General features: G+C 48.5%; 1 protein-coding gene across 1 annotated transcript in view; it reads left to right on the top strand.

Annotated features, from left to right (window-relative positions):
• The first annotated feature begins 10,063 nt into the window (after window positions 1-10,063).
• EPHB1 (EPH receptor B1) overlaps window positions 10,064-25,499 on the top strand; it is a 431,481-nt gene continuing 416,045 nt past the window's right edge. Inside the window, exon 1 of the mRNA XM_059064129.2 lies at window positions 10,064-10,493. Within this exon, the coding sequence (XP_058920112.1) occupies window positions 10,436-10,493 (58 nt within the window). The 5' untranslated portion in view covers window positions 10,064-10,435. The remainder of the gene's footprint in view (window positions 10,494-25,499) is intronic.

The following is a 25,499-nucleotide window of genomic DNA, read 5'->3' as shown; positions in this document are numbered from 1 at the left end:
TTGGTCCTTTATTTTCTTGTACAGTTCCTCTCAGGTTTTGATGTCAAGTTTAAATTAGCTTCCTAACATGATTTGGGAAACATATCCTTGAATGTTTGGAGGAGAATTGACTGGCAAAACCATCTGGACTTAATGTTCTTTCCTTTTTGGTGCATAGGTTGTTAATTACTGATTCATATTATTTCATGGTCATGAGTCTATTCAAATATTCTAATTTTTTATGAATTAGATTATTTATGTTATATTTTTCTATTTCATTCAAATGGTTCATAATATTCTCTAAACTTTCAGAGTTTTATTCTATACCTATGTCCCTCTTTTCATCCTTAACACTTTGTCTCATTACAGAGTTCTTGCAAACCAGCTCAATCTTCTTAGAAGATTTTTCCATTTTTATTAGTTCCTTTTTTTTTCAGACAGTGAGTTTTGAGATGTGAGTCTTATTAATACTTTCTGTATTTTCCATTCCTGTATTTTTATGTATTTATCTTTATATTGTATTGCTTTCCTTTGAATTATTCTGTTTTCTTGCTCTTTTTAACTTAGTGATTTCTTTTATTCGTATAAACTTTCTAATATTCTGATATAAGATACAAAATTACCTTTAAATATCACTTTAGCTGCATGTCAAAATTCTGAGAGGCTGAGCTTTAATTATTGTTCTATTTGAAATATTTTTCATTTCCCATTAAGATTTCTTATTTAAAGGTTGTTAAAGTGTGTTTCAAAGTTTCTTTTGTTATTGATTTCTAATTGAATTACTTTGAGGTTAGATGCTGTGATTTGTATGACCAATTATTTGGGCTTTGTTGAGACTTACTTTGTAGCCTGGTAAGTAGTCAATTTTTGCAATTGTTCTACATATACTTGAGAATAATAGGCAATTACTAGTGATTGGATAGGGCTCTGCATATACCTCTTAAATTAAGTTGGGTAGTTATGTTGTTACAGTCTTCCAGTACCAATTTTCATCTGCTTGACCTATAATAACCAAATGAGGTATGTTAAAATCTCTCTCTGTAATGGTAGATTCGTAAACTTCTGTTTGAAATTCTGCTTTTTTATTTCTTTGTACAATTTGAGAGCATGCCTTAGGTGCATAGAAATTCAGAATCCATGTGTCTTCCTAAAAAATTATTCATTTTATTATTGTGTATTGCTTCTTTCAGTACTAATAATGCCTTTTCCTTAATTTTTTGTGTTAACCTAGCTATAACGGATTTCTAAAAATCAATATTTTCCTGGCATTACCTGGCATATATTTTTCTTGTCCATTTACTTTGAACATTTTTGAATCCTTATTTTTTAGTGTGTTTCTTCCAACAATATATAACTGGATTTTCTTCTTAACCAGTATGATGTTCACCTTTTAAAATAAGTTTATTTCATTGATATTTACTATGTTGCAGATACATTTATTGTGATTGCTAATATACTTGGATTTATTTCCATCATCTTATTTTGTGCTTTGTGTATGTATGCTGTGCTTTTCTTTCCTTAGTTTTTCTCCTTTCCTACTTACCACTGTATTGATTAAATTTCATTATTCCCTTTTTCCCCCACTGCTTATCTGGGAAGTGGTTACCCCTAACATTTTAAAGCATGACTGACTAGATAGACAAGATCTAAACTTTTTCAATACCTCTGACTGCTTCCAGAATGGCACCAGCATTTTTAAAAACATTTAGCTTTTTAACTCCTATCTTATATGCTGTTCATATTCAGTATTTTATTGTTATTTAGTATTTAGTGCTTTTGCAAATGCCAAAGATTTGCCCACATTATTGCTTCTTTCATCTTACTTTGCTCTTTTGATTTCATTTCTCTTACTCATGAATGATTTCTTTTAGTAGATCTCAGAGACTGTATCTTGGTGGTAAATGCCCTATGTCTTGTTTGATAAAGCCTTTATTTTGCACTCAGTCCTGAATACAAATTTAGCTGGATATAGGATTTTAGGTTATAGAAAATTTTAGATTCATAGTTATTTTCTTTCTGCACTTAACATTTTGCTGCTGGGAAGACTAATTGTCATTTCTTAAAAGTAACCGTCATTTCTTTTCTTTCTTTTTATTTTTTTGAGTTTCATAGATTTTTAATATGTAATATTTTCTCTTTTTTAACTTTTTATTTTATATTGGAGTATAGCTGATTAACAATGTTGTGATAGTCTCAGGTGCACAGCAAAGTGACTCAGCCATACATGTATCCATTCTCCCCCAAACTCCCCTCCCATCCAGGCTGCCACATAACATTGAGTAGAGCTCCGTGTGCTACTGTCATTTCTTTCTGATCACTTTTAAGAGTTTTTCTGTCTTTGGTGTCCTGAAGTTTCATTATGATTTGTCTAGGGATGAATATTTTTTTGTTTATTCTGCTCAGGACTTCCTAAATCTGTGCTTCCTAAATGTGAACAATCCATTTCCATCAGTTCTGGAAAACTTTCTGCCATTTTCTCTTAATATTGCTTAACCACCCCCAACTCAAATTACTTCAATTATTTCCTCTTAAGTATTTAAAAAAAATATGATAGCCTTCTCTTTGCTTCACCCATATACTTCAACCTCTTTTAATGTTTTACATGTCTTTAATTTTCTGTGTTGCATTATAGGCAATTTTCTCAGATTTAATGCGAAGTTCAGTAAACTTCTCTTTAAGCATATTTAATGTCTTAAGACTACCAATTTAATTTTTAGTTTCAGTGTCTTTTTTTCCTATTTTATGTTCTCTCATAAGTGTTTAATTTTTTGTACTGTCATATTTTAAATATTGATATTTAAGTCCTCCTCTGATAGTTCTATAATAATATGTCTGCTCTATTTAGTCTGCTGAATTTTGCTTATGGTAGATTTATTCATGTGTTCTGTGATTTTGGATTGTGGGTTCATATTTGGCAGGGTTTTATCTGTGGCTATTTTATGGGGGTGTATATCCTTTTTGCATTTCCTTCTACCAACCCATTTACAACAAATTATTTTCAATTGAGTTCTTGGCTTGGGAGATTTGAGATTAAGTAATATAAATCTGAACATTTATCATTCTGGATTTTAGTACTTTCTTTCTAGACTCTTGGGGATAATTATGGGTCCTTCAATGTATTGAAAAGAAGATACTTTACATATTATTGAGTTTTTTTTCTGGATATGTTTAGCAAGAGTTTTGTGGCTTAACCTATAGTATTATCATGAATGAAAGTTATTCTTTTACTATTTATTTTCCCCTTTGTTTTACATATGATATGTAAAACCATAATTTTTTTTAGCCAAAAAGTCTTCTTTATCAATATTCAGTTTATTCATATTTGTTATTGGAAGTGATTTTTGTCATTTCTTATGCATTCTTCTTGTTTAACAATAAGTTATCTTCTGTTTAATAATTTTTCAATTCCTTTTTAAAAAATATACAAGGTATATTTTATTTTTATCTTCTCCAGTGTTTTCAAACGTATACTTCTTTAAATTGTATTTGTGGAAAACTTCAACTATTTAAAACTGTTTTTAAACTAATTTTAAGTATTTTAAACCAATTTCAGTATTTGTAAGATACAAGCATTTAAGAAAAAAAAGCTTCTGAATCCCTCCTATGTGAACAAGGAATTTCACAAAGCTTTGTTCCCCCACCTAACATCCCCCTCCTTTTTGGTCTTAATATAATTTGAGCTATTAGATTTAGGTTTTTGTAATTTGAATTTTAACAACATGTATATTCTTTATTGAGACTACTTTTGATATTTTTATTCAATTTAAAAGTGGTTTGCAAACATTTAGACTTCTATTTTAATTGATTTATGCTTGTCACCAAACTTCATCTCTATCATTTGGATATATTTTCAAGTAACTTTGTTTTAAAACTGCTGCAAATTTTCTGAGACTGGAAAATTTAACTGAATGTGTCTGTTGCTTTTAGCCTGCTCAAATATATTATTTGTGTCACAGATTTTTCACTCTTCAAAGTCTAGAGCTCTGGCTCCATTTTCTTTTGGAATTTAGTGTTATGAAGTTAATGATATTTAGTCCAACTCTAGGTAATCTAATCTGTTTTTCTATGTGTCTGTGTGTGCCCTTGGGCTGACATAAGATTTCTTTAAAATATCTTCAAAAACATCACCAAGATGGGACTATCAGGTCTTTACTCAGCTAAGTAAAGTTTGTTTTTTTTTTTTTTAATATTGATAGCTTTTCCATTACTTTCATGACATTTATACTGCTGCCTCTTTTAGGAACTCTAAACTCTTTCAGGAATGTTTCTGGGAATTCTTTGGAGTCCCCAGCGCCTGGCCAGCATGAACACAATTTTATGTATGTTGGTCCTCCATCTTGTGTCTTCCATATGTTCATATTCTCTCTCAATGTTTTTCCTTGTCTGTCCACTTTGCATGCATTCTTGGAAAGATTCCCCAGCTTGTCTTCAACACCACTCATTCAATGCTCAGCAGCAACAAATCTGCTCTTTCCTGCCACACCAGTGTAGAGTTTAATTCTGCCCTGCATTTTTGTTTCCTTAAAACCGTCTCTCTCTCTCTTTCTCCTCCCTTCTCTCATTCTGTTGCCTTTTCCTCTTAGCCTGTTTTCTTGTCAGCTTCTTCCTTTGTCATGGAATTTGTCTTTATGCATACCAAGAAGCTTGTTGAAAATGTCTCTTGACTGGACAGAGCATCATTTTTAAAGGCATGCTCCCCCTCAGGGTCTTGGAGGTACTGTCCCTGCTCTTTGTCTTGCAGTATTTCTAACAGGTCCCTGGACTCTCTTGACCCCTTTTCACTCCTTCTTGAGGAGGGAGGGACTCATAGTCCTGTTTTATGCTAGGTAGGAGGAGTGGATTGGCCTTGGGTCCCCCATCTCCCTGCTTGCTTGATGACTGAATCATCGTTTTAGACCTACAGCTAGAGGACCAGCCAGTGTAGCCTTCATCTAGTATATCTGCTCCACTGAGGTGGCATATTTCTCCAACTCCCATGTTGATTCTCTGGTGCTCTGACCTGATGTGTCACAGGAAAAACTACACTCCACAGTTGTACTGCTCCCACAATTATTACCATATCTGCTCCAGCCTCTTGACCTTTCTTCCCCTCCAGAATTCATTGTGTCTCCATCAGCCCCTCATCTGTCCAGTTGTCTTGCTCATTTTCAGGCTCTTCTGGGTATAAGAAGACCTTGGGGAAGGGAGGAAGATGACCTGGGGAAACTGTGATGGATATTTACTCCATTCTCTGGTTAGTAGAGATCCTGGATGTCTGAGTCAGGTATTGACAGAGTGGGAATTACCATGTATCTTCCTATTTCTTTAAAGCAAGTTGTCTTTATGGAAGAGAACTTGGCATATGTCATACATGTGTTTGATAGGTTTTTCTCCATCCAGCTTCATCTGCCTTATAAGGATTGTCAGTTCCTTCCACATACTGGCAATTAGTTTGTCGGTCAGTGTTCATTCACCTTGTTACTCTGAGTCTTCATATTTGCCTGTATTTGCTGGGGTGTTTTCCTGAGAAATAGGGAGAGGCTTTGTTAGAATCCTCTAGCCAGAGACCATTTTGTACAGGAAGTCCCACAATGCATTTCAGTGTCTGTCTTCCCAAGGAGGCTCTGAGATCCTTAAAGGGAGTGTTTGGGTCACAGACATCACTGGGTCCCTAGTACTTTGCAGGAAACCAACACTGAATTCCTGATCAATGAACATTGAAAGAACAAAAGAGGGAGAGGAAGCTTTTGTTATTTGTCTATTATTTATTGTTAAAATGTTTAAAATAACTCGTAAATGATCCACCTGCCTCTCCAAAAAGAACTGATGAAAATGTGTCTTGCAGCTTAAGAATCTAATTAAAGGTAGCTTGGGTCATGGAGTGTATGACTAAGCCTTTCAGTTATGCAGTTAAATAACGTTTAGAAAGAAAAAGATGGGATAAGAGAGCAAGTTAATATCTCAGGTACAAGACACCCATATGATCATCTTCAGGGTGGTTACTATTTGTCTATGCTCCCACTACTAAGTATAATGAAGAAAACAGGCTTAAACTACAACAAAAGGGATGCAGGTTAGCAGTGAGCAGGAACTTTCTAATAGAGTAGCTTCATGATGTGTAGAATGGAAGCTGGGAAATTGCTTTCACTAGAAATGCTTTTCAATCTTGTAGACACAAAACTGTTTAGAGGTGGGGGTGACCTGGTTAGCCGCCCCCAAACCTTCCAGCCAGAAGGGCCTCTGAGCCCTAGCAAGAGGGTCAAGTCACCCTTGGGTGCCTGAGGGCCCTCAGCTGCTGGCTTGGAGGTAAGTATCTGTCACTTTGAAGGAATGATTTAGTGATATCAAATAGCTGGGTGATTAATCAAGAAAACAAGTGAGCATTTGACTTCAGAGAGAAGAAAAAATAGCCAAGGAGTTGCTTTGGGGAAAATGGGCACCCAGGCTTGGAATCCCAAACGAATGGTGCTTTCAGGGATATTTACAGAGCATAAATCATTGCAAGAGAGAGATCAATCTGCTGCATGGCTAAATTAATATTTAACTTTCTCAGGATAAGTCAATTCCCTGGGTTATTAGAGAAATTAACAAAAGCCCTAAACTGATGCTATTCTTACCTGAGCCATCAGCATGTGCTAAAAGTCATCAGTGCCGTCCCCCTCATACCCTTTCAAACTGTTGTGCCCCGTCCCCACGCCAATCCATCTCCCTCCTCTAACCCCTCTAATTTTCCCCCTACCTCCTTCTCTTCTTGCCACAGAACGCTTCCTTCAAACAAAACCTGATAGCCAATAGATGCCGAGTAAAATGAAAATCTGACGGAACAGAGGTGAGGTCTGCAGCCCCATCCACTGACCACTTCCCTATCTGCATGTCCCCTGAGAGGACCTCAGGGAACAGTTTGAAACTCCTAGGGAGTGGCTCCCGAGCCTCACTGTGCAGCAGAATCCACTGGCGTAGGACTATAAAACACACTTGTGGCCCTACCACATCCTTACCAACTTAAAATCCTCGTGAGCCTTGAGTGAGCCTTGTGGGTCAGAAGATAGTAAGTGGGTGATTCTTGTGTAATTTTCCTGGCACGGGTTCAGAGACCCTGGTAGAGTTCTTGGGACCCTGTAATTGTGGTGTCCCAGGGTCCTCCCAGGAGTGAGGTTTGCAGTTGGATAATGCCTTCAGCCAAGTCTGGAACTGCTGCTCTGTACCCACACAAGGAGCTGTAGCACAGACTGTGGGTGAGAGGGACCAGTTAAGGGACACCAAGGCTTTCTGGGAGAGGTGGGCTTTGGGTAGAACTTGAGGGCAAGAAATTCAATTCATTTCATTTCAGTTTGCATGAACACATCTGGTGCAGTGCCTGTAGGCAGCAGGTGCACAATAAACAGAAGTCATTCCCCTCATGTCTCACTACCCACCATCACCCTCTAGCTGTTAACCTTGCTTATTTTCCAGTCCTTCCCATCACCTGACACCTATTTCCTCTTTATTATCATCCTTCTCCACTACACCGTAAGCTCCCTCAGAGCAGGGTCTGTGTCTGCGTCTCCCCAGCTTCGAGCAAGCCCTGCCTGGCTCACAGTAGGTACCCAATAAATATTTGTGGAATAAATGGGTGAATGCATGGCTAGCTGGGTGCAAGAGAAGGAGAGCCTGGGTTGGGTGTGGGGAAGGTGAGGGGATCAAGATGGCTGAGCAGCCCAGCCCAGAGGGAGGCTGCAAAGTCTGGGTTGAGAAAGCATGTTCCAGGGAGCTTTTAGAGGAATCTGGATGCCACGCCGAATTGGTTGGCCTTTCTTTAGCAGACAGTGAGGAGCCATTAGGTTTCTGTGCTGGGAAGAGATAAGATCAAGCTTGGCTTGAGGAGGATTGGTTGGGCGGCAGAGTGCCGAAGGATTGGACAGGGGAGGGGATGGAAGCTGGGTGACCAAAGCAGCAGGCTGGCACTGGGACAGGCTCACGGGCATGGGCCAAGGGCATCAGAAGCAGGCTGTGGCACAGGGGACTCTGCCTAATTTACCTCTCAAAAGACTGTGATGTTCATACAGTGGATTTTGTGTTTTGTATTCAATATGCATCAAAAACAGGACCACAGTCCTTCCTCCTTGTAAAGTAAGAACATTTTATTTATGATGTGTGTAGTTTACTTACCCTGCCTCAAAAAAAGAAGGTTAAATATTACTTTTTTTTTTTCCTTTAGGAAATGTAATTTGGGACAATTATCAACACCATTTTTTTGGTCCTTATTCCTATGGAAACTGTATGTACATTTTCTTCTTGGGTGCTCTTTATGACTTTTAAAAATATTAAAAATAAGTAATTTAGAAGTAAGTTTTTCAAATAAAGCAATATTTCTTTAAAAAAAAGACTGTGATGTAGCAAAAGACAGAAAGGAGTCTGAGACTCATATCCATCCATGGGGGGAGGGCTGGAGGCAGAAGAGCAGGTGAAGCTGCTGAGGAATTGTCCATGGACCCAGCAAGAGTTGAAGAGGGAACAGTAAGAAGTGCTAAGATAGGTAGGAGGAGAGCGGGCACCATGGAAACTGAGGCAAGAGCTCCCTGATGTCAAGGGTGCTGAGGGCTTAGGAGGACTATGGGTAACTGGGAGTGGGTCATTCCCAGGGTGATGGCTCCCGAGATGTTGGGATGTACTTGGTGGGGTGAGGCAGGCACGCCGTTAAGGAGGATGAGGGAGTGAAGGCTGGTGCAGAGGCAGGGTGGGACGGAAGGCAGTGGGGAGGGAGGCAGCCTGAGTCAGAGTGGGGAAAGCAAAACAGTGTCAGGATGGGGAGAGAAGTCTGGCTATGACTGAGGGGGGTGGAGCTGTCCCAGAAAAGGAGAGACTAAACATTCAGGGTGGGAAGCTGGTTTGGCAAAGCTGGAAGAGGAGGACGTAGAGCATGGGAGGGGTCATCACATCTGCCCACAGTTAAGTCATTGACAGATCTGGGAAAGGCTTGGTGGGAAAGAGGCGACTGTTGGGGGGTTGACCTAACAGGTCCTCCCTGACCCTGTAGGACCAGACCATCATCAGGTCTGGGGTGGGGGTGCTGGGATGTGGACATTTCTCCAGCATAGCTTTACAGCCTCAGGGCAGATCTTGAACGCTCTGGCTATCCCTAGAGACAGGAAAAGAAAGCAGAGCTGGGGGTGCTGAGCCGGGGAGAATCGCCCCTGCCTCCAATGCCCTGTCCTCCTGTTGCTGCCTCTGCAAGTCCTTCCAGCCCCTCCCCCACAGTTTTGGTGCCTTCCCCCGCCTGCCACCTTGCAGAGCTCTCGCTGCCCCTATTGCATTCTGCCCCTCTAAGGGGCTGTGTGACCACCGGTCCCTCCCGCCTGACCTGTCCTCTGGGGTCGGGGCCCTCGGTGGATGTTCACAGAACACATGGGGAAGTGAAAACTAAAGGCAGCCAGAGACTTCTGGGGGACGAGAGCAGCAGGGAGCTGCACAGGAAGCATAGCCAGTGCCCTGCACCCTGGGGCTACCGCCCCCAGATTCTCTGAACCTCATTCATTCAGTCAACGGATACATGCCATCACCTTCTACGGGCCAGGCATTGTTCTAGGCACTGGCCATTCCGTAGTGAACAAAGCACACACGAATCCCGTTCTGGTAAGGAGAGACCCACAATGAACAAAATTGATTAGTAAAAACCACAGTGTGTTAGGTGAAGTGCTATGGACAGGAGGGATAGGATGTGCCACGGAGGCTGCACTAAATAGAGTAGTCAGGGTAGTCTCGCTGAGAAGATGAAAGAAGACAAATTTGATTATTTATAGTTCACCTAGTCCTGGTGGGCTGTAAGGGGAAGGGTCTTAGTCGGCCCCTTCCCTAGGCCCCCTAGGTTAGGGCATGGAGAACTGGGGCCGGCCGGTGCGGTTCTCTGAGAGCACCACCAGGGGGAGCCCGGACCCCTCCTAGCGCCTTCCCAGCCCTCCCGCACAGCCTTGCAAGCAAAAGTTTTTCTTAAACTAACAATGCCAGGGTAAGGAGGTGCTCGCGCCTGATTGGACAGGGGAATTTTGCAGGTTTGATTCCTTGATTGGACAGGAGGTGTTAGGGGTGGGGAGAGAGCTGATGGTGGGGGATCCCGCACCCTCCCCCGTCAGTCTGGCCGGCTCAGTCCTCCAGTAGGCTCGGCTGTAGCTCGCAATGTGACACCAGGACGAACACGCACTCGCGCGCTCTCCCCGGCTCGCACTCCCTCGCCCGCTCTCTCACACACGCACGCACACACCCACCTCTCCCATAAACACACACACACACATGCACACCCACACCCACGCTCGCCCGCACCGCCCCACGCGCGCACACTCCCGCCCACGCCCACGCCGCGCTCCGGGGAGTCCGGTCCCGGCCAGAGCGCGAAAGGATACGGAGAAGCCACCGGCGGGGAGCGCAGCGGCACCCCGAGACGCGGTGCCCTCCCCCCGCGGCCGCCTCGGCTCGGGCTCGGCCTGGGGACCGCCGGCCGGCGATGGCCCTGGACTGCCTGCTGCTGCTGCTCCTGGCATCCACAGCGGCCGCGATGGAAGGTAACGTACCCACCGCGGAGCAAGTTGGCGGCTGTATCCCCGGGGCTTCTGTGGCTGCTACGCGTCGCCTGCATCCCGCGACCCGAGGGCCAGGTTGTTGGGGAGCATCGGCCGCGGCCGAGCGCGGGGCTGGGGCGGCACCCACCCGCGCGCCCCCGGCCGGCTCTCGGCGCCCGCAGCTGTTTCGCGGAGCCCTCTGGCTCCCGCGCCCGGGCGCTCCTTAGCAGCCCCGGTCTCCCACGGCTCGGCTCAGAGAGCACGGAGCCCGCTGCATTGCGGTGCAGGCTCCTTAGCTCCGGCGGAGACGGGCATTGGGGAGGAAGGGGCGCCTCGGGCGGTCCGGGCCCTGGAGTACGGGCGTCAGTCTGCTCGCTTCCTATTCCGGGCACGGATGCTCTTAGGCAGCCGCGAGCCACCTCTCCTTTCCCTCCGCTCGGGATCCGCGGACTCCAGGACTCGGCCCGGCGGGCTAGCGCAGCGCGCCGGCACCGGAGAAGCTCTGTCCCGGTATCTCGCAAGTGGCTGCCGAATGAGTGGGGCTGAGTTCATTGGCTCGACCCTCGGGGGACAGCTGGTGGTACCGGAGCCTGCGGGCTGCATCTTTCCCGGGTCAGTCGGGGCGAGGTGGACACCTTTGTCGCCTCTTGCTCCTGAAAACGGGGGTGAGGTGGGGTGGGTGATCAGTCCTGACGAAACTCTCCCAGTACCCCTCCGGCCTGGGAAGGTAGCCGACGCGCAGCGACGCTCTCCCTGCTACTTCAGCCTTGGCTGTGCCTCTGCCGCCGTGGCCCGGAAAGCGCGCTCCTCGGGCACAGCGCCTGGCGCAGCAGGGAGACCCGCGCTCGGCGGCGCCCGCGAATCCCTGTGGGAAATCCCTGCCCCTCTCCCGCCTCCCGCCCCCTTCCCCCGCCCCTTTCCTCGAAGCCGAGCGGCGGCCACAGCCCCCTCCCGAGACGCAGCCGGCCTAGAGCGGAGTTTAGTGTCGGGATGGAAGCAATTCTGGGGGGAGGTACGCGCCTCAGCTCCGCAGCCCTGGTGTCCGGCGTGGGTGAAACTCCACCGAGGGACTCCGCACGCAGCCCCCAGCGCCCGCGCCGCCTTCCGAGCTGGGAGCTCGCTCCGCTGGGCCGCCCAGGTCCTCGTCCAACTGCTACTGGTTGCCCAGCGGAACCCTCCGCCCGGCCCCAAACCCTGTGGTTCAGCGCCCCGACCCCTCCGGAAACTGCTGCCCTTCTCGAAGCGAAGCTGGGGCCTTGTGGCCCCGAGGCGGGGCTAAGATTACCCGGCCTGGTAGCGAAGACCACCATATCCCGCGTTTGTTCTGGTGGCGGCGCGGCGGTGCGGCGATTAATGCCTAGAAAGCTCGCTTTTGCTTTTCTGAAAGTGGCTTTTTGTCTTTCCTCCGCCTGCTGCTGCCCTTTCTGGCTGCTGGGTCTTTGTGCCGAGGGGGTTGCTTTTGGGAACGTGCAGGGACTGGAACGTTGGGGAGCGCGATCAACACCCCGCAGAAGGGATGCTCGGATTTGGCTTCTTGAGAGGCAAGCGCGGAAGCGGTTGAATTAGGACAAGCCAGGCGAGGCACACCTCCAAACCAGTCGGGACGACCTGGGAGAGCGGGCATTTGCAATGGGCGAGGCCACACTGGACTTTCTAACGCTGGGGAGGCGCATCCTGCCCGCCGATCTTCGCGCCCCTTGGAGGGTCATCGGCTCGGTCTCGGAGAGCAGATAGGTGCCTACTTGGGGAGCCTGGTCTCGGCGTTGGGTCTCCATCGTTGAAGGGAGGCACATGCATCCGAGGGAAATTGGAGAGCAAATGTGTGGGAACTCACTGAGCGTCTGGGGGCGCGCGGTTTCTACCCTGGACCCCCTCTTGGCTAGACCTCCCTATCTGCTGGGCTCGAGAGGCCCCAGGGAGGGTGTCGTGGTGCCGGGGCCCAGCCGCGCGTACCGGTCCTGTCACCCAGGTCGTCCGGAGCCCTTCCCTCCTCGCAGCTCGGAAACTTTACCGTTAGCCTGGCCAGAAGAGCCCGGCTTTCTGGGCTGAACGTCTGTCTCTCCAGTAAGGGTTAAAAGAAATGCCACGTTCAGCAGAATATTAAAGCAGCCCTGGCGTCCCTGCTCAGTGCACAGGGATAGTACACACCATTCACTCCTTCCTCTCCCCGATGAACACAGGCAGGCTCATTCTCTCCTCCTCACCCGCGGAGCTGCCTTCCCGCCCGCCTGGCTGGGCTGGGGCCAGCGTCATTCGGTTTGTGATGAGTGAGGAATAATTATCAGAAGAGTGGATCAATGAGCTGCCTACACAGAGAGCAGATCCCTCTCACGCTGCCGTGGCCAGGCGGCGCCTCCCCTTGCTGGTTTGGCCACTTTTGTGTCTGTCTGTCTTCTTTCTCTCGTGGGTCTCTGTTGGAATTTCGGCGGGCCCTTGTCACCCAGGGCAAGCAGCTCCAAGAGCAGTCAGGTCCTCAGCCCAGGTCAGGGCAGGGACAAAGGGATAACGGCAGCCGTGGGCCAGGTGGTGGGGACACTTAGCCAGAAGCAGGCGGGGCCCTGGGAGACCCTCTGCCTGGGTGGAAGGAGGGAAGGGGCTGGCTGACCTGGGGAGTGAGGGGCCCACACTGAAGGAGACGGCCCCTTTCCTCCTCCCTTCCCTCCCCGCTTACAGTCCGCTCTGCTGTGTGGGGAGAGAGATGGCATGCAGGGCAGAGACATGGGCTTTTAAAGGCTATTTTCAGAGGGGTGCAGGCAGGCTGGGAGGCAGGGGTGCTGACATACTCTGGACTTCTATACACAGAAGAACCAGGGCTCTTTTCTCTGTCTCGAGAAAAACAACTGCCTCCTCAAGTCCATGTCTTTTCACACTGGGCCTGAGAGCTTGTTGAGAAGCGGCTGCTGGTGTCTGCGGGCTGCATTCTCTGAGCTGCCCTTTGGCCCATACTCTTTGCGTCCGGGTCTGGAGACCTGGGCTTCTCTTGAGGTGCTTCTCAGGTGTTGGGCTGGCCGCAGAAACTTCTCCCTCAGAGTGGAATATTCCTGGGCTAAGCGTGTTGGCCCTTCTGGGAGGCAGTGCCCTGGAATCACTAGCAGCTCATAGCATCCTTCCAGCCCGAACACTCACGGGCGTCCACGAATGACCATAGACATGCAGGTGGCCTCTGTGTTCCACGCTCGCTGACCAGAGCACTCCCGGGAGAACTGCTCTTTGATGTGGCCCCGAGTGAAATCCTGGGCTTGCCACCCTTGTACATGCACACATTTGATTTGGTGGTAGGGCTTAACAAATAGTGAGTTCTTGAAGGAATGGCTGATGTATGAATACATACACCCCTGAGTTACTGCACCCCTTCGTGGGGTACCCCACCTTGACATGCAAGGGCACTGAATCTCACCGTTCACAGTTTGTGGCGAAAAACCCCAACCTCAGCCTGTGTGCCTACAACAGGCCACCAGGCCAGGTGGTAATTGGCAATTTCTGCATTTTCTGTTAATATTCATTTGCTACATGTGCCTCTGTTTTGGGTATCCATGAGCGTGCATGAGCCGGCAAGCGGTAGCAGGCGCCAAAGATTGAAAAAAATGTCTGGAAGAGAAGAGTAAATTTGAGAGAATTCTATCCATTAGTTGATTATACTTTCTGTACGTTATGAAACAGTTACCATTACTCAGTGTTTGTGGAGGGATCCTGAAGCCAGTGAGTGGAATGCTGGCGAGGAAAGGTAACGCAGCCCTGGGCCATTGCTTGAGAAAAGTCTTGGCAGTGTAGACAGCTACAGAGGTAGGACCCAGGCCTGAACCTTCTGGGTTGGCGAAGCAGAGCTGCCAGTAGCTGGTGATGCTCACCCATTCCAGCCTTAGAAGTTAGACAGGTAACATACGTTATGAGCATATCCCTGTACTGGTTTAAAAATAAAGATGCTATTAAAGTCAAAGATGCATTCATATTATTAAACTAAAGCAATCATCTTAGCTAATCCTCAAGAGTTCTTAGAAACCTTAAGGTTCAGGAGCATAGGGTTTCCAGCGTGGGTAAAGGGTGGAGCCAGTTTTGGAAGCCAGTCATCTCAGGTAGGGATTTTGATGCTTTAGGTAGCCTCATGGCACCTGGGCAATTTGCTATAGACTCCTGGACTCTTCCCACAAAAGTTCAGCAGGTCTGGATAGAACCTGAAAGTCTGCATTCTGGCCTTCCAGAAAATCCTGTTGTAGGTGCTTCCTGGAAATTCCGCCCAGGGGAATGGTTCTAAAATAGTCTGTGGTCACAAATCCTGGGCAGGTCTTGCTCCACTTTGCACTTACTGAATGGCCTGGGATCTTCATTTTTTTTTTTTTTTTTTCGGTACGTGGGCCTCTCACTGCTGTGTCCCCTCCCGTTGCAGAGCACAGGCTCCGGACGCGCAGGCCCAGCGGCCATGGCTCACGGGCCCAGCCGCTCCGCGGCATGTGGGATCTTCCCGGCCCGGGGCACGAACCCGTGTCCCCTGCATCAGCAGGCAGACTCTCAACCACTGCGCCACCAGGGAAGCCCCAGGATCTTCATTTTTAATAAATGGGCCCACTGATTCAGATGCAGGCAGTCTGGCACCAGTATATTTAAGAACTGCTGATAATAGCTAACACTTAACGCTAGGTGCCTTACATAAATTAATTCACTTAATCTTTAGACAACCCTATCAGGTAGGTTTTATTATTAACCCTCCTCTCCCATTTTTCAGATGAGAAGACTGAGGTACAGGGTGGTTCAGTAATTTGATAAGGCCACATAGCTAGTGAGGGGCTTGCACTGGAACCTGGGCAGTCAGGTTCTGGGGTTTGTGTTCTTAACCACTCCACCTCACTGCATCACTTTTGTAGGCTTTGCATGAAGAAAGGTTCAGATCCACCTGAATCCATGGGCGGGAAGAATTCTAACGCTGATTCAGCCACTGGCCGTTGGGTACTCCATTGATTACTGGGAACTCCATGTTTTCTTGGTCACGGGAGAAGAGATGAGTGAAAGTTTTGGATAATCCCAACACTTCAGCTGAAGCACCAGTTTCCTACCCCTTCTTTCCCACCTCCCACTCTGTTCCCATCCTGTGCCCAGGCAGGCGCAGGGCTAGGGACCTGTACCGTGGGGAGGCTTCTGATAAGGAATCTAGTAGAAAGACTGGGAGCATCTTTGTTCCTCTTCTTGCCCTGGCCGCTCTCCCAAGGAAGAAATGATTGAGGACGAGGGTCCCTGAAGGAGATGGACCTGGGCACCCTATGCATCCTGGGTGCAGTGGAGGGAGCACACCGGATCCTTACCTGTCCCCCCCGCCCCCCGCCTCACCAATAGAGCACATCCCTGTGCCTGGATTCTAGGAGTCCACATTCCTTGGAAGAGCTCCCTTTATGTCTCCCTCTTCTGCATTAGCCACTTAAGCAACCTGAATATTTCCATCAGATTTCCGTGTCTCCAAAGATGGTGGAGAAACAGCATTGGATGCCTACCCTTCTTAGGAAATTACTGTAATAATAAAGTAACGCCCTGGGAGAGATTCCATATTTGAAAGCACAATTTTGCATGAGAAATTTCTCAGCCCCTTCCGTGGATTGCATTTCAATTGCAGCAATAGTCAGGGTCCCCAGGTGTGTGTCTGTGCTCAGAAGGGGGGCATTGAGCGGCCAGGTCAGGGTCACCTGCTCCATCAAAGGCCCTCAAGCCTGACATCTGGGTCACCTCACTGGCTTTTGTTGATCACTCCTCTGGGGGTTAGAGAGATGGGAACACACTGTGCAGGAAGGCCTGGAGGGCAGTGGGCTTGATTCTTCTTTGCTCATGGAACACTGCTTTCCATCTGACCTAAGACACAGGAAGCAACCGCATGTACAGTTCGCTCTCTCCCTCCCTGTGCCCCAGTTTCCTCATTGTTGAAAGGCTAACGGAGGAGCCGTCATGATGGAGAGGGTAGCAGGGGCTTGGGGTGGGTGCAAACCCCAAGGTAGAAGCAGTGGTAGAAGTAGGAGGTTTGGGGGTGACAGCTGCGGGTACAATGCAGTCTGGGGCATGGTGGCCCCCTGACTAGTTGTGGGTGAGGCGTGGATCCTCTTAGGCTGGCAGGGGTCCTGCAGCAGCACCTCAGAGATGAGTGAGGGTGAGCTGGGCTGACAGTAAGAAGGGTCTTAGCCTGGTGCCCTCCATGAGGAGACCTTGCTCCCTGAACCTCTTGTTGGCCTGGTCCAGGCCTGCTGACCTGGTCCAGCACTGGGGCCACAATCTTCACTGGTCTCATGCAGAATCATCCGCCAGGTGTCTCTCAGTGCAACTGGCTTTTACGTTTGCCACTAACTTTGTGAAAGAGGAGGTTTCACTTCCACAGCCTAGGAAGAATATCTTACCCACCTGTTCCCTCATTCCCTGGGCAGCATGGGAGCCGAAAATCTGGGGCCCTTCACTACATCATAACGACCCCCATAATGGGGTCTTCAGGATGCTCATCTGCTAGAGAGGCTGAAAAAGTGATGGAAAAGGCTGTCTCCCACTCTTCCCCCAGCAGAGGTGTTCCTCCAGGGCAGGGAAACCCCAGCGCCTGCAGACAAACCATTAGCAGCTTCTGAAGGAGGCTGCTCTGTCCCCTCTTGGAAGGTTCCCAGAATTCTCTGGAGCAGATCTGGGCCAACGTGGAAACATATAGGAAATTTCCTGAGAATTACCGGGACTCATTTCTGCCCACAAGTTGCACCTGAGGCCCGGAGTCTCTCCTCTCGTCCCTCCCGTTTTCTGGCAGCAAGTGACAGAATGACTGATTTGAATTTAACCTCCCTGTTCTGCTTCTCCATCGCCCCAGTGGAGGTGATAATGAGAAGAGAAATGGGCAGAGGCAGGTGGCCAGGAAGGGAGGGGCAAGTGAGGGAACAGGGACCCCAGGCTGCAGCCTAGCACTAGCTTCTGAAGTCCCTGGGACGGATCCTGGGGCCGCTTCAGCTCGTGGGGGCCAACAGGGAGTCAGGCTTGTCCCCAGGGCCCCGACTTGTCGGGAGAAGGACCGGAGACAAGTTGTAGGGAAGGGAAGAGACTTTCCAGGAATCCTACAGCCTAGCAGCACTAGAGCCAGGACTAGACTAAGCTTCTATGTGCTGATCCCATACCCTTAATATCCAAGCATCCGTTCTCCCATTTTACAGGTGAGGAAGCTGAGGCATTACTGGCACAAGAGCTGAGATTCAAACCCAAGTCTTGACAGATTGAAGTTGGACAGCTCCTCAGCCTCTGCCTCCCAGTTCAGTGGCTTTTCTATTGAACATTGTTTACTCATGAATGAAATCAGGGAGCACTTATTAAGCACCAGCTGTTTATTCACTGTTCTGCCAGGTGCTGCCAAAGGCACCACACAATATCCTGGCCTCTGTGCCCGCGTCCCTGGGGCCAGGCTGTCCTCCTGCTCTCTGGAACTGCCCCACCTGTGTCCCCAGCTGGAGGAAGAGCTTTTTCCTTCTCCGTTTGCATTTCCCTGTTTGCACATGGCCTTTCCCATGTTGTCCCACCAGTCAGACCCCCCACTGTGGTCGTTAGTGGTTTTCTTTTTGCTGCGTGTCCGTCTGGCTCTTGTCTTTGATGTGTTGCTTAGGCGGTGGTGGCTCGGTATCTGGGCCGGGCTCGTGATGGTGGGGGTGTGTGGGGGGCAGGCTGCTGTGGACCTCCTAGAGCTCCCACCACAGGCCCGCCTTCCAGCGGGAGGGCCAGTTGCCCGTGTTCTCCTTTGGGGACCGCCCTGACTTCTGCCGTGTGCACCCTGCTCTGCCTGGGGCCGGGTTACTCCCAGAGCTCTGGCAGCTCCTGTCCGTCCGTTGGGACAGGTGCAGACCCACAACATCAGGGGAGGACACGGGGACTTAGCATCAGGTTTGAGTGCGGAAGGGCATGTAGCAGGAGTGTGGAGAGAAACCCCTCAGCATCCTGGACTCATTGGGCAGTGCCCGGTCCCCCTGGGGCCGTGCCTGTGGACAGTGCCGAGAGGGAATAAGGGCCGGCAGCTTCATCGACAGGGGCAGCAGAGAAAATGCCTTATCTGTGAGAGGCAGCCAGGCCCTGCGGTTCATTGTTCTGTTGTTTTCCTCTTGCTATTTTTTCAGTACATCAAGGTGGGACCTTTGCCCTTGGCTTTCTCGTTGATGCTGACGCTTGAGCTGTGTGGTGAGCTTGCAAGGGGGAGAAAGAAGGGAGGAACCTCGCTCAGGATGGCTGGGAAGGGAGCCCAAAGAGGGATGCTCTCAGTCCCTTTGGCAATGCATCGAAGTGGTCTGGATGCATTGGGGATGGGGCGGAGCGCAGGTTGTAAGCTTCAGGGCAAGGAAGAGGGTCTTAGTATTAGACCATGCACAGAGCTGTGGCCGGGTGCCCAGGGGCCTGTGTTGGGCACTGGTGAGACCATACTTTGGGTGTCAGACCGCACTGTGCTACTTAGGTTTACCCTGGCTGGGGCGTGTGTGGATCTCTTCCAGCACCTTCAGGACCGATGCGAGGCCCTTCACAATCTGGGTCCTCCTTTCCCCCACTCTGGTCCTGCCAGCAGCACCTCCCCCTGCTCCACACGGGCACAGGTGCACACACGTTGCACAGGTGCACACACCCCGGGCATCCTCTTTACTTTTTCCCCATCTGTGCAGGGGCCCAACTGAATGTTCTGGTGCCATGGTCCTCCGGGTCTGCACCTGCTTGCTCTGCCTGTGTGGCGTTTGTCACTGATCTTTCCTTGGCCATCTCCAACTTAGTCTTTAGAATTTGCTATAGCGGTTGCCTCCTCTTGGAAGCCTTCCTCCTAGCCCCAGGCTGGACTAAGTGGCCTGCTGGTCCCCACCACAGCTGCTTCTGCCTCCCTCTGTGGGAGCACAGTCCACACGGGTCTGTAATTGCGTATTTATTTCACTGGAGACTCCACAGCTCTGTGAGCCCCTGAAGGGCGGGGCTCTGTCTTAATTGTCATGGTATCCCCAGCATGTGACATATAGGTAGCGGCAGTGTGTATGTTGTATTCATGAATACAAAGAAAGAAAAGGTCAGTAGAACACACGAAAACCTGAAATCATGTCTTACGTGGTAGTTTAAACCATGTCTGCAAATTTTTGGATATTCTTTTCATCAAAATGTGAAACCTAGCTCTTCTCCATTTAAATATGGGTTGGCCTTCTGCTTACTCTGATGGCAGAAGTGATCTTGCCTGACTTTGGAGGTGAGATCAGAGAAGACACTACAGCTTCTGCCTGACTCTCTCTCACAAGAGATGTGAGACCTTGTGACCCTGCCACGATATTGTGAGGAAGCCCAAGCAACTTGGAGAGACCATGTGGAGATGTTCTAGCCACAGCCCTAGCTTAAATCGCAGCCCACTGCCAGCATCAAATGCCAGACATCTGAGTGAGTGAGTCTTCAGATGGTTGCAGCCTCCATCTTTCCAGCCATTTCTGCTGACTCTAAGTGGGAAAAGACAGGATTTCCTCACTGAGCCCTGTCCAAATTATAGATCTGTGAACAAAATAAATCTTGTCATAGTTGAAAACCACTAGGTTTTGGATTGGTCTGTTATGTAGCAATGGATAACCAAAATATCCTAGGAGAAGTAGTAGAAGTAAAACGGTTTAGAGAAGATTGGAGAGGACTTAAGGAGAGGCTGGGGAGAGGGAAGAGAAATGGTATCTCATTCATTCAACATCTAACAAATATTTGTCAAACCTCCTACTATGTGCCAGGCAGTATGTGCAAAACAGAGAGTGATGGAAAGCGAGCCCAGCCTTTGGCAGCATCTTAGTGGCAGGACAGACAGTTATTAAGAAGACAAATAACGTAGAACATTAATTTTAGGAAAGTACTATAAATGGAGTAAACAGGGTGATGTGATCGAGGGTGATGGGTGCAGGCTTGGGCAACTGAAAATGAGGGGAGAAGGTGGGGAAGGGAAGACCTCTCTCTGTGAATACATGAAGGGTCATTTTGCCAAGCAGGCTTAGCTTTACTCAGCATGGGAGATGGATTTTGGCATGATTATTAAATTCCTTCCAGACAAACTGAACCAAGCTGGGATAGGCTGCCTTGAGGGATGATACAGCCCCATCCCGGGGTATCCAGGGAGGGCTGAGCCACTCCCAGAGGTGAGAGCCCCAATTCTACAAAAGGCAAATGGGGAGTGGGGGCAGAGGGGCAGAACTGACAGCTTGGCCTGGGAGCCATCGGGTTCATGAATACTCATACAGAGCACATTTATTGAGCATCTACATGAGAAACTTTGTACTTGAAGCTGAAAACATGAAGGTCAGGAAGACAGCCTTTCCTTCCAGGAGCTCACCGATTAACAGACTGGTGGGGGAGACAGAGCCATGCAAACTACAAGCTGTAACAGGATGTATGATGGCATATGCTAGCTGTGGGGTATAACAGTTATAACATCAGCTGCTAGGAGAAACCAAAGGAGAGGGTCATACTTCCAATGGGAAGGATTTGAAGCAAGAGTGTGTGTGCAAGAGAGAGAAACAGAGATAGAGACATGGGGAAAGCTCCTTGGAGGGTGGGTAGAAATTTGTCAGACAGAGATGGGAGTGGGTAGGGATGAGAAACCAAGACTGATAGTCATTCCTATTCTCTGTCTTATGAAGGTGGACTTCCGGAGCTCTCCATGAAGGACTTTACCTATTTTATTAGCCATATCTTTGGCTGTAGGGACATAACATACAACTCAAGCTAGAGAAAAGCAAAGGGTAAGGAGTGATTACTGGCCCTTTTTATTCCTGGACAGTTTGGGATTTAGGTTGTGATTATATTTGGGGCACCAAGGCTGTCTTAGGACTCGGTCTCCCTTTCTTCATTCCTTAGCTTTGTGTCTGTGTCAACCCAGGTCCTGGCAGAAAGCACATGGCATTCTCAAAGGGTTAATTGAGGAGCGTTTAGTGAAGAGACTTTTTCCAGAGGTATGAACAGGGTTAAGGGAACCAAAAAGTGTGGGATGCACCCAGGGTCTGGCAATAGTGGGAAGCCATAGCTCCCCAAGGCCAGAAGGGGGAAGGGGAGGGACTGGTGCCACCAGGACCTGGCAAGAGCTGTACTTGGAGGGGGCTCCCTGATGGGAGCTGTAGACGTAGACAGAGGAATGCAGTTGCTGCCCAAACCATGCGTGGGGATGGGGGGAGGGGCTTCATATTCTCTGAACTCTTTCTCCGCCACTATTTCAACACCTTCCAGTACCTCCTGTTGGGTGAACCCAACAAGTAGGCGGTGGACATGGAAACCTAGTCCATGGAAGTCAGTCTCCTGAGGCTCAGAAGAGGGCAAAGAAATGAGTCTGGAGGGGCAACGGAGAATAATCAGCCCAGTCATTTACATTGACTTCATCCTCCAGCAGCCTCTCCTACCAGATTGGTGATGTGGCCAGTGACAGCTCAAACTCACATCCTCTAGAAATTTCAGCAGAGGGATGAATTCTCACTCCTAGTGGCTCCAGCAAAAGCCCTGGAAGTTTTGTCTCCTTGGTTCCCTTGGGTTCTAAGCCTCTCCATGAGTCAGGCTTTGTCACCAGCATGTTGAAATGCACTCATCGGCCAGGCTTGGGGCGCACGACTACCCATCCCCAGAGCTGGGGGGGCGGTGAGAGTTAGCCCAGACCCACCTGAACCACCAGGCCTGAGATGGGTGATGACTGTCTCCCCACAGAAATCTCAGGATGCTGTTACCGGAAGAAGCAGGAGTGGGTGCCAGACAGGGTAACAGTCTTCCACACCCATTCAACCTTCCTGCGTCACTGGAACATTACAGAGGGCTAGTGTGCAGGAAAGGAAAGAACATGGACTCTGGAGGCAGAAGGAGGAGGCTGCAGCTGTAATGGTCCTGGATGAAGATGTGGGAAAAGCAGGGGAAAGTGAAGGTGATAGAAAAGTGAAAACCCAGGAAGGGAGACCTAGAGATGGCTGGGCAAACAGCTTCTTTCTTGAGAAGGATATTTTCTATATTCCTGAGCATCATGATCAAACTCAAAGTGATGAACAGTAAGACAGCAGGGGTGTTTGGCTGAAGGCAACATGATTTTACGACTAGGGTATCTCAACTAGACTCTGAAAAAGGGAGGATTCCTATTTGGGACAAGATGAAAAAACAATGAGTGAGGGGCTATGCTTCTCACTGTAACTCTCTGGGTTCCAACACAGATACCACAACATCTTAACCTAACCATTGCATTTAAACTGGATGCTCAGAGGAGAGCAAGAATGAAAGGAATGCAAACTCATAGGTACAATGAGATGGCTCATTTCCTCTTATTGTCCCCCATTCTCAATCATGGCTTAGTCTCACCAGGAATTTCCGTTTTGTGTCAGCAGAATATTTAGTCCGTTTTCTGTGTACTTTTTCTCTAGGTTTTGAGACTTGTATAAAGATGGCAGGTCTTCAATGTCTTTTGCAGACTTCTTTCTTCACATCTTAGATGTCTCTTTCTCTTTTGAGAGAGAGGCATCTAAAATCTGCTAGAGTTCATCAGAGGAAGACTCCATTTGCCCTTTCAAGTTCCCTGCTCTTGGCTCCAACTTTCCTCTACTCCCAGCCAAGCAGAAAAAGAACAGGTTGTTTTGTTTTGTTTATTTTTGTATTTTTTATAAATTTATTTATTTATTTTGGCTGTGTTGGGTCTTCATTTCTGTGCGAGGGCTTTCTCTAGTTACAGAGAGTGGGGGCCACTCTTCATTACAGTGCGCGGGCCTCTCACTGTCGTGGCCTCTCTTGTTGCGGAGCACAGGCTTCAGACGCGCAGGCTCAGTAGCTGTGGCTCATGGACCCAGTTGCTCCGCGGCATGTGGCATCCTCTCAGACCAGGGCTCGAACCCGTGTTCCCTGCATTGTCAGGCAGATTCTCAGCCGCTGCGCCACCAGGGAAGCCCTTTTTTTTTTTAAACACAGTAACACAATGCTGCCGCTCTGCATGAAAACCCGTGGTTTTCTTTTTCCAATCAGAAGGAAGTTATTTTCCTTTCACTAACCTCACTAACTTGTTTAAAGCATCCCCTCCTCACCCTTGTCAGATATCTTGCTGCTAAGTATTTGCCAATTCATTTGCATCTCAATGGTTCCTTAGCAACTATCATACCCTCAGGATTAGGTACAAAGCTGCTCTCTGACACAGACTGCTGGGGCTACATCGCCCTCTTTTATGGTACCTGAGTAACCAAACCGAGCCCTGCCCAGACACAAGGCACACTCACTGACAACATCACACAGGTTCTGAATTACAATGCGGTTCCTCCTTACCCTATCTGAGCATGCAGACTTCTAAGAAGACCATTGTTTTTGAAATGCTTCCAGTAGCCTATTGGTGCCTGCAAACTGCCCTCTGATAATATATCTTCAGGAAGAGAATCACAGGTCTCAGCATTGGAGGTGAGTCCCGTCTTCAGATGGGCAGTGGATTTGGTCCATTTTATAGATTTGGCAGCTGAGGCTTAGAGAGGTGAAATGGCAAAGGTGGGGCAGGGACCCTGACATGCCAGGGTAGGATGGGAGCTCAGGGCTCTGCTGTTTCCTAGTGCTTGCCCCACTCACATGCTGCATTCTGCTAAGAGTGACTTCCATTTGCCAACTATTGTGAACTCCAGGAATAAACTTAAAGAAAGGGTTTGTTTTTTTTTTTTTAACATAGGTATGCGACTCTTCTTCTGAGATCCTAGGAGATATCACTTCCCACCTAACCAGAGAGAGTAATTGCCCAATTGAATATGCCAAATATGTACATCGCCTCGTTTCTCTGCTCTTGATGGTTGGTATTCTTTCCATTCTTGGGCTTGTAGCTGTGGGTAACACTGGAGGAGTGAGGGGAAGCCCAGTGTGTGCGTGTGTCTGTGAGTGTGTGCAGTTGTGTGTGTATTTATGCAGATGGTGAGGATAGACAGTGGCACAGGGACTGGTTAGGAAATTAGAATATTCCGCCCAGAGTAGGTGGTGCTACTTTTGTAGCAGCACCAGGCCTCCACCACCAGGGTTCACTGACATGCAACAGCTGGCAAAGGGAAGATGCTATTCAGGAAAGGACAATAAGAACAAAGCTCGTTCTACAGTAGGGCTGACCTTTGCGACTCCCACTTCACATTGTTATTAAATATCTCGAAGGAACTGAAAGAACAATTATAGTATGGTCATACCGTATAAGTGCACAAAGCAAGCCTTGCGCAGGGAGGCTGGGACTCGGCTGAGCTTGACAAAGCAGGGGACTCAGCCACAGCGCTTCATTTCTTCTCACTTGGAGGTTGTTTTCATTATTTCACACGGGCGGAAAAACCACCAATGTGCTGCATGCGGTTCTACCATCAGGAGCTCCGGAAGCGAAGACGTCCAGAGGAGAGGGGTGGAAATCCTTGGATTTGTACTTGCCTCCCTGTAGAACTCCATGTGGAGTCCTGATTGTAGCCGTCCTGATGGCCTGGGCTTCAATGGGTGCTACCCGCTGGGGTTCCAGTGCCAGTTTGCTGAGTTGAGTTGGTTTAAAGGCCTTCATAGGATGGAGAGTGAGTGACTGGCTTTGCCATGACGGGGCGTCCTGTAAAGAAGGATCACAGGGGCTCATGTGGTCACACCCTCCTTCACGCATCCTCCGGCTCATGACGCCACCTCACTGTGGTAAGGATGGGGACCCATAACATAGGGAAAACCATCAGGTGGGAGTTGCACACGTGCACTGGGGGCTGGCTCTGTGGTGTCACAGCTCTCTCTGTTCTGCATCTAAACCAGTGTTTCTCAACCTTATTCTCATTGCCCCTCACCCCATCCCCCCACCTCCCAGGAGACTTTGCAGACATTTTTCCTGACCACCCCCTACCACACCCTATGAAATGTTAATACCTAGATATACTGTACATCTCTTTATGGACTGAGGCCCTTTGGGGCCACAAACCATTGTAATATCTAAGATTTTTCACTCCCCACCTTCCCCCAAGAATCACTTTGCACCCCTGTGCAGAAAACATGATCTAAATGAAATAAGTCCGGCAGCAAATTAGCCAGCCCTCCGCTGAG

The sequence above is a fragment of the Kogia breviceps genome, chromosome 5 (assembly GCF_026419965.1).
Source record: "Kogia breviceps isolate mKogBre1 chromosome 5, mKogBre1 haplotype 1, whole genome shotgun sequence".
NCBI lineage: Eukaryota > Metazoa > Chordata > Mammalia > Artiodactyla > Physeteridae > Kogia > Kogia breviceps.
Note: the sequence above shows the minus strand (reverse complement) of the source record. Positions and strands in the feature narration are given on the sequence as shown.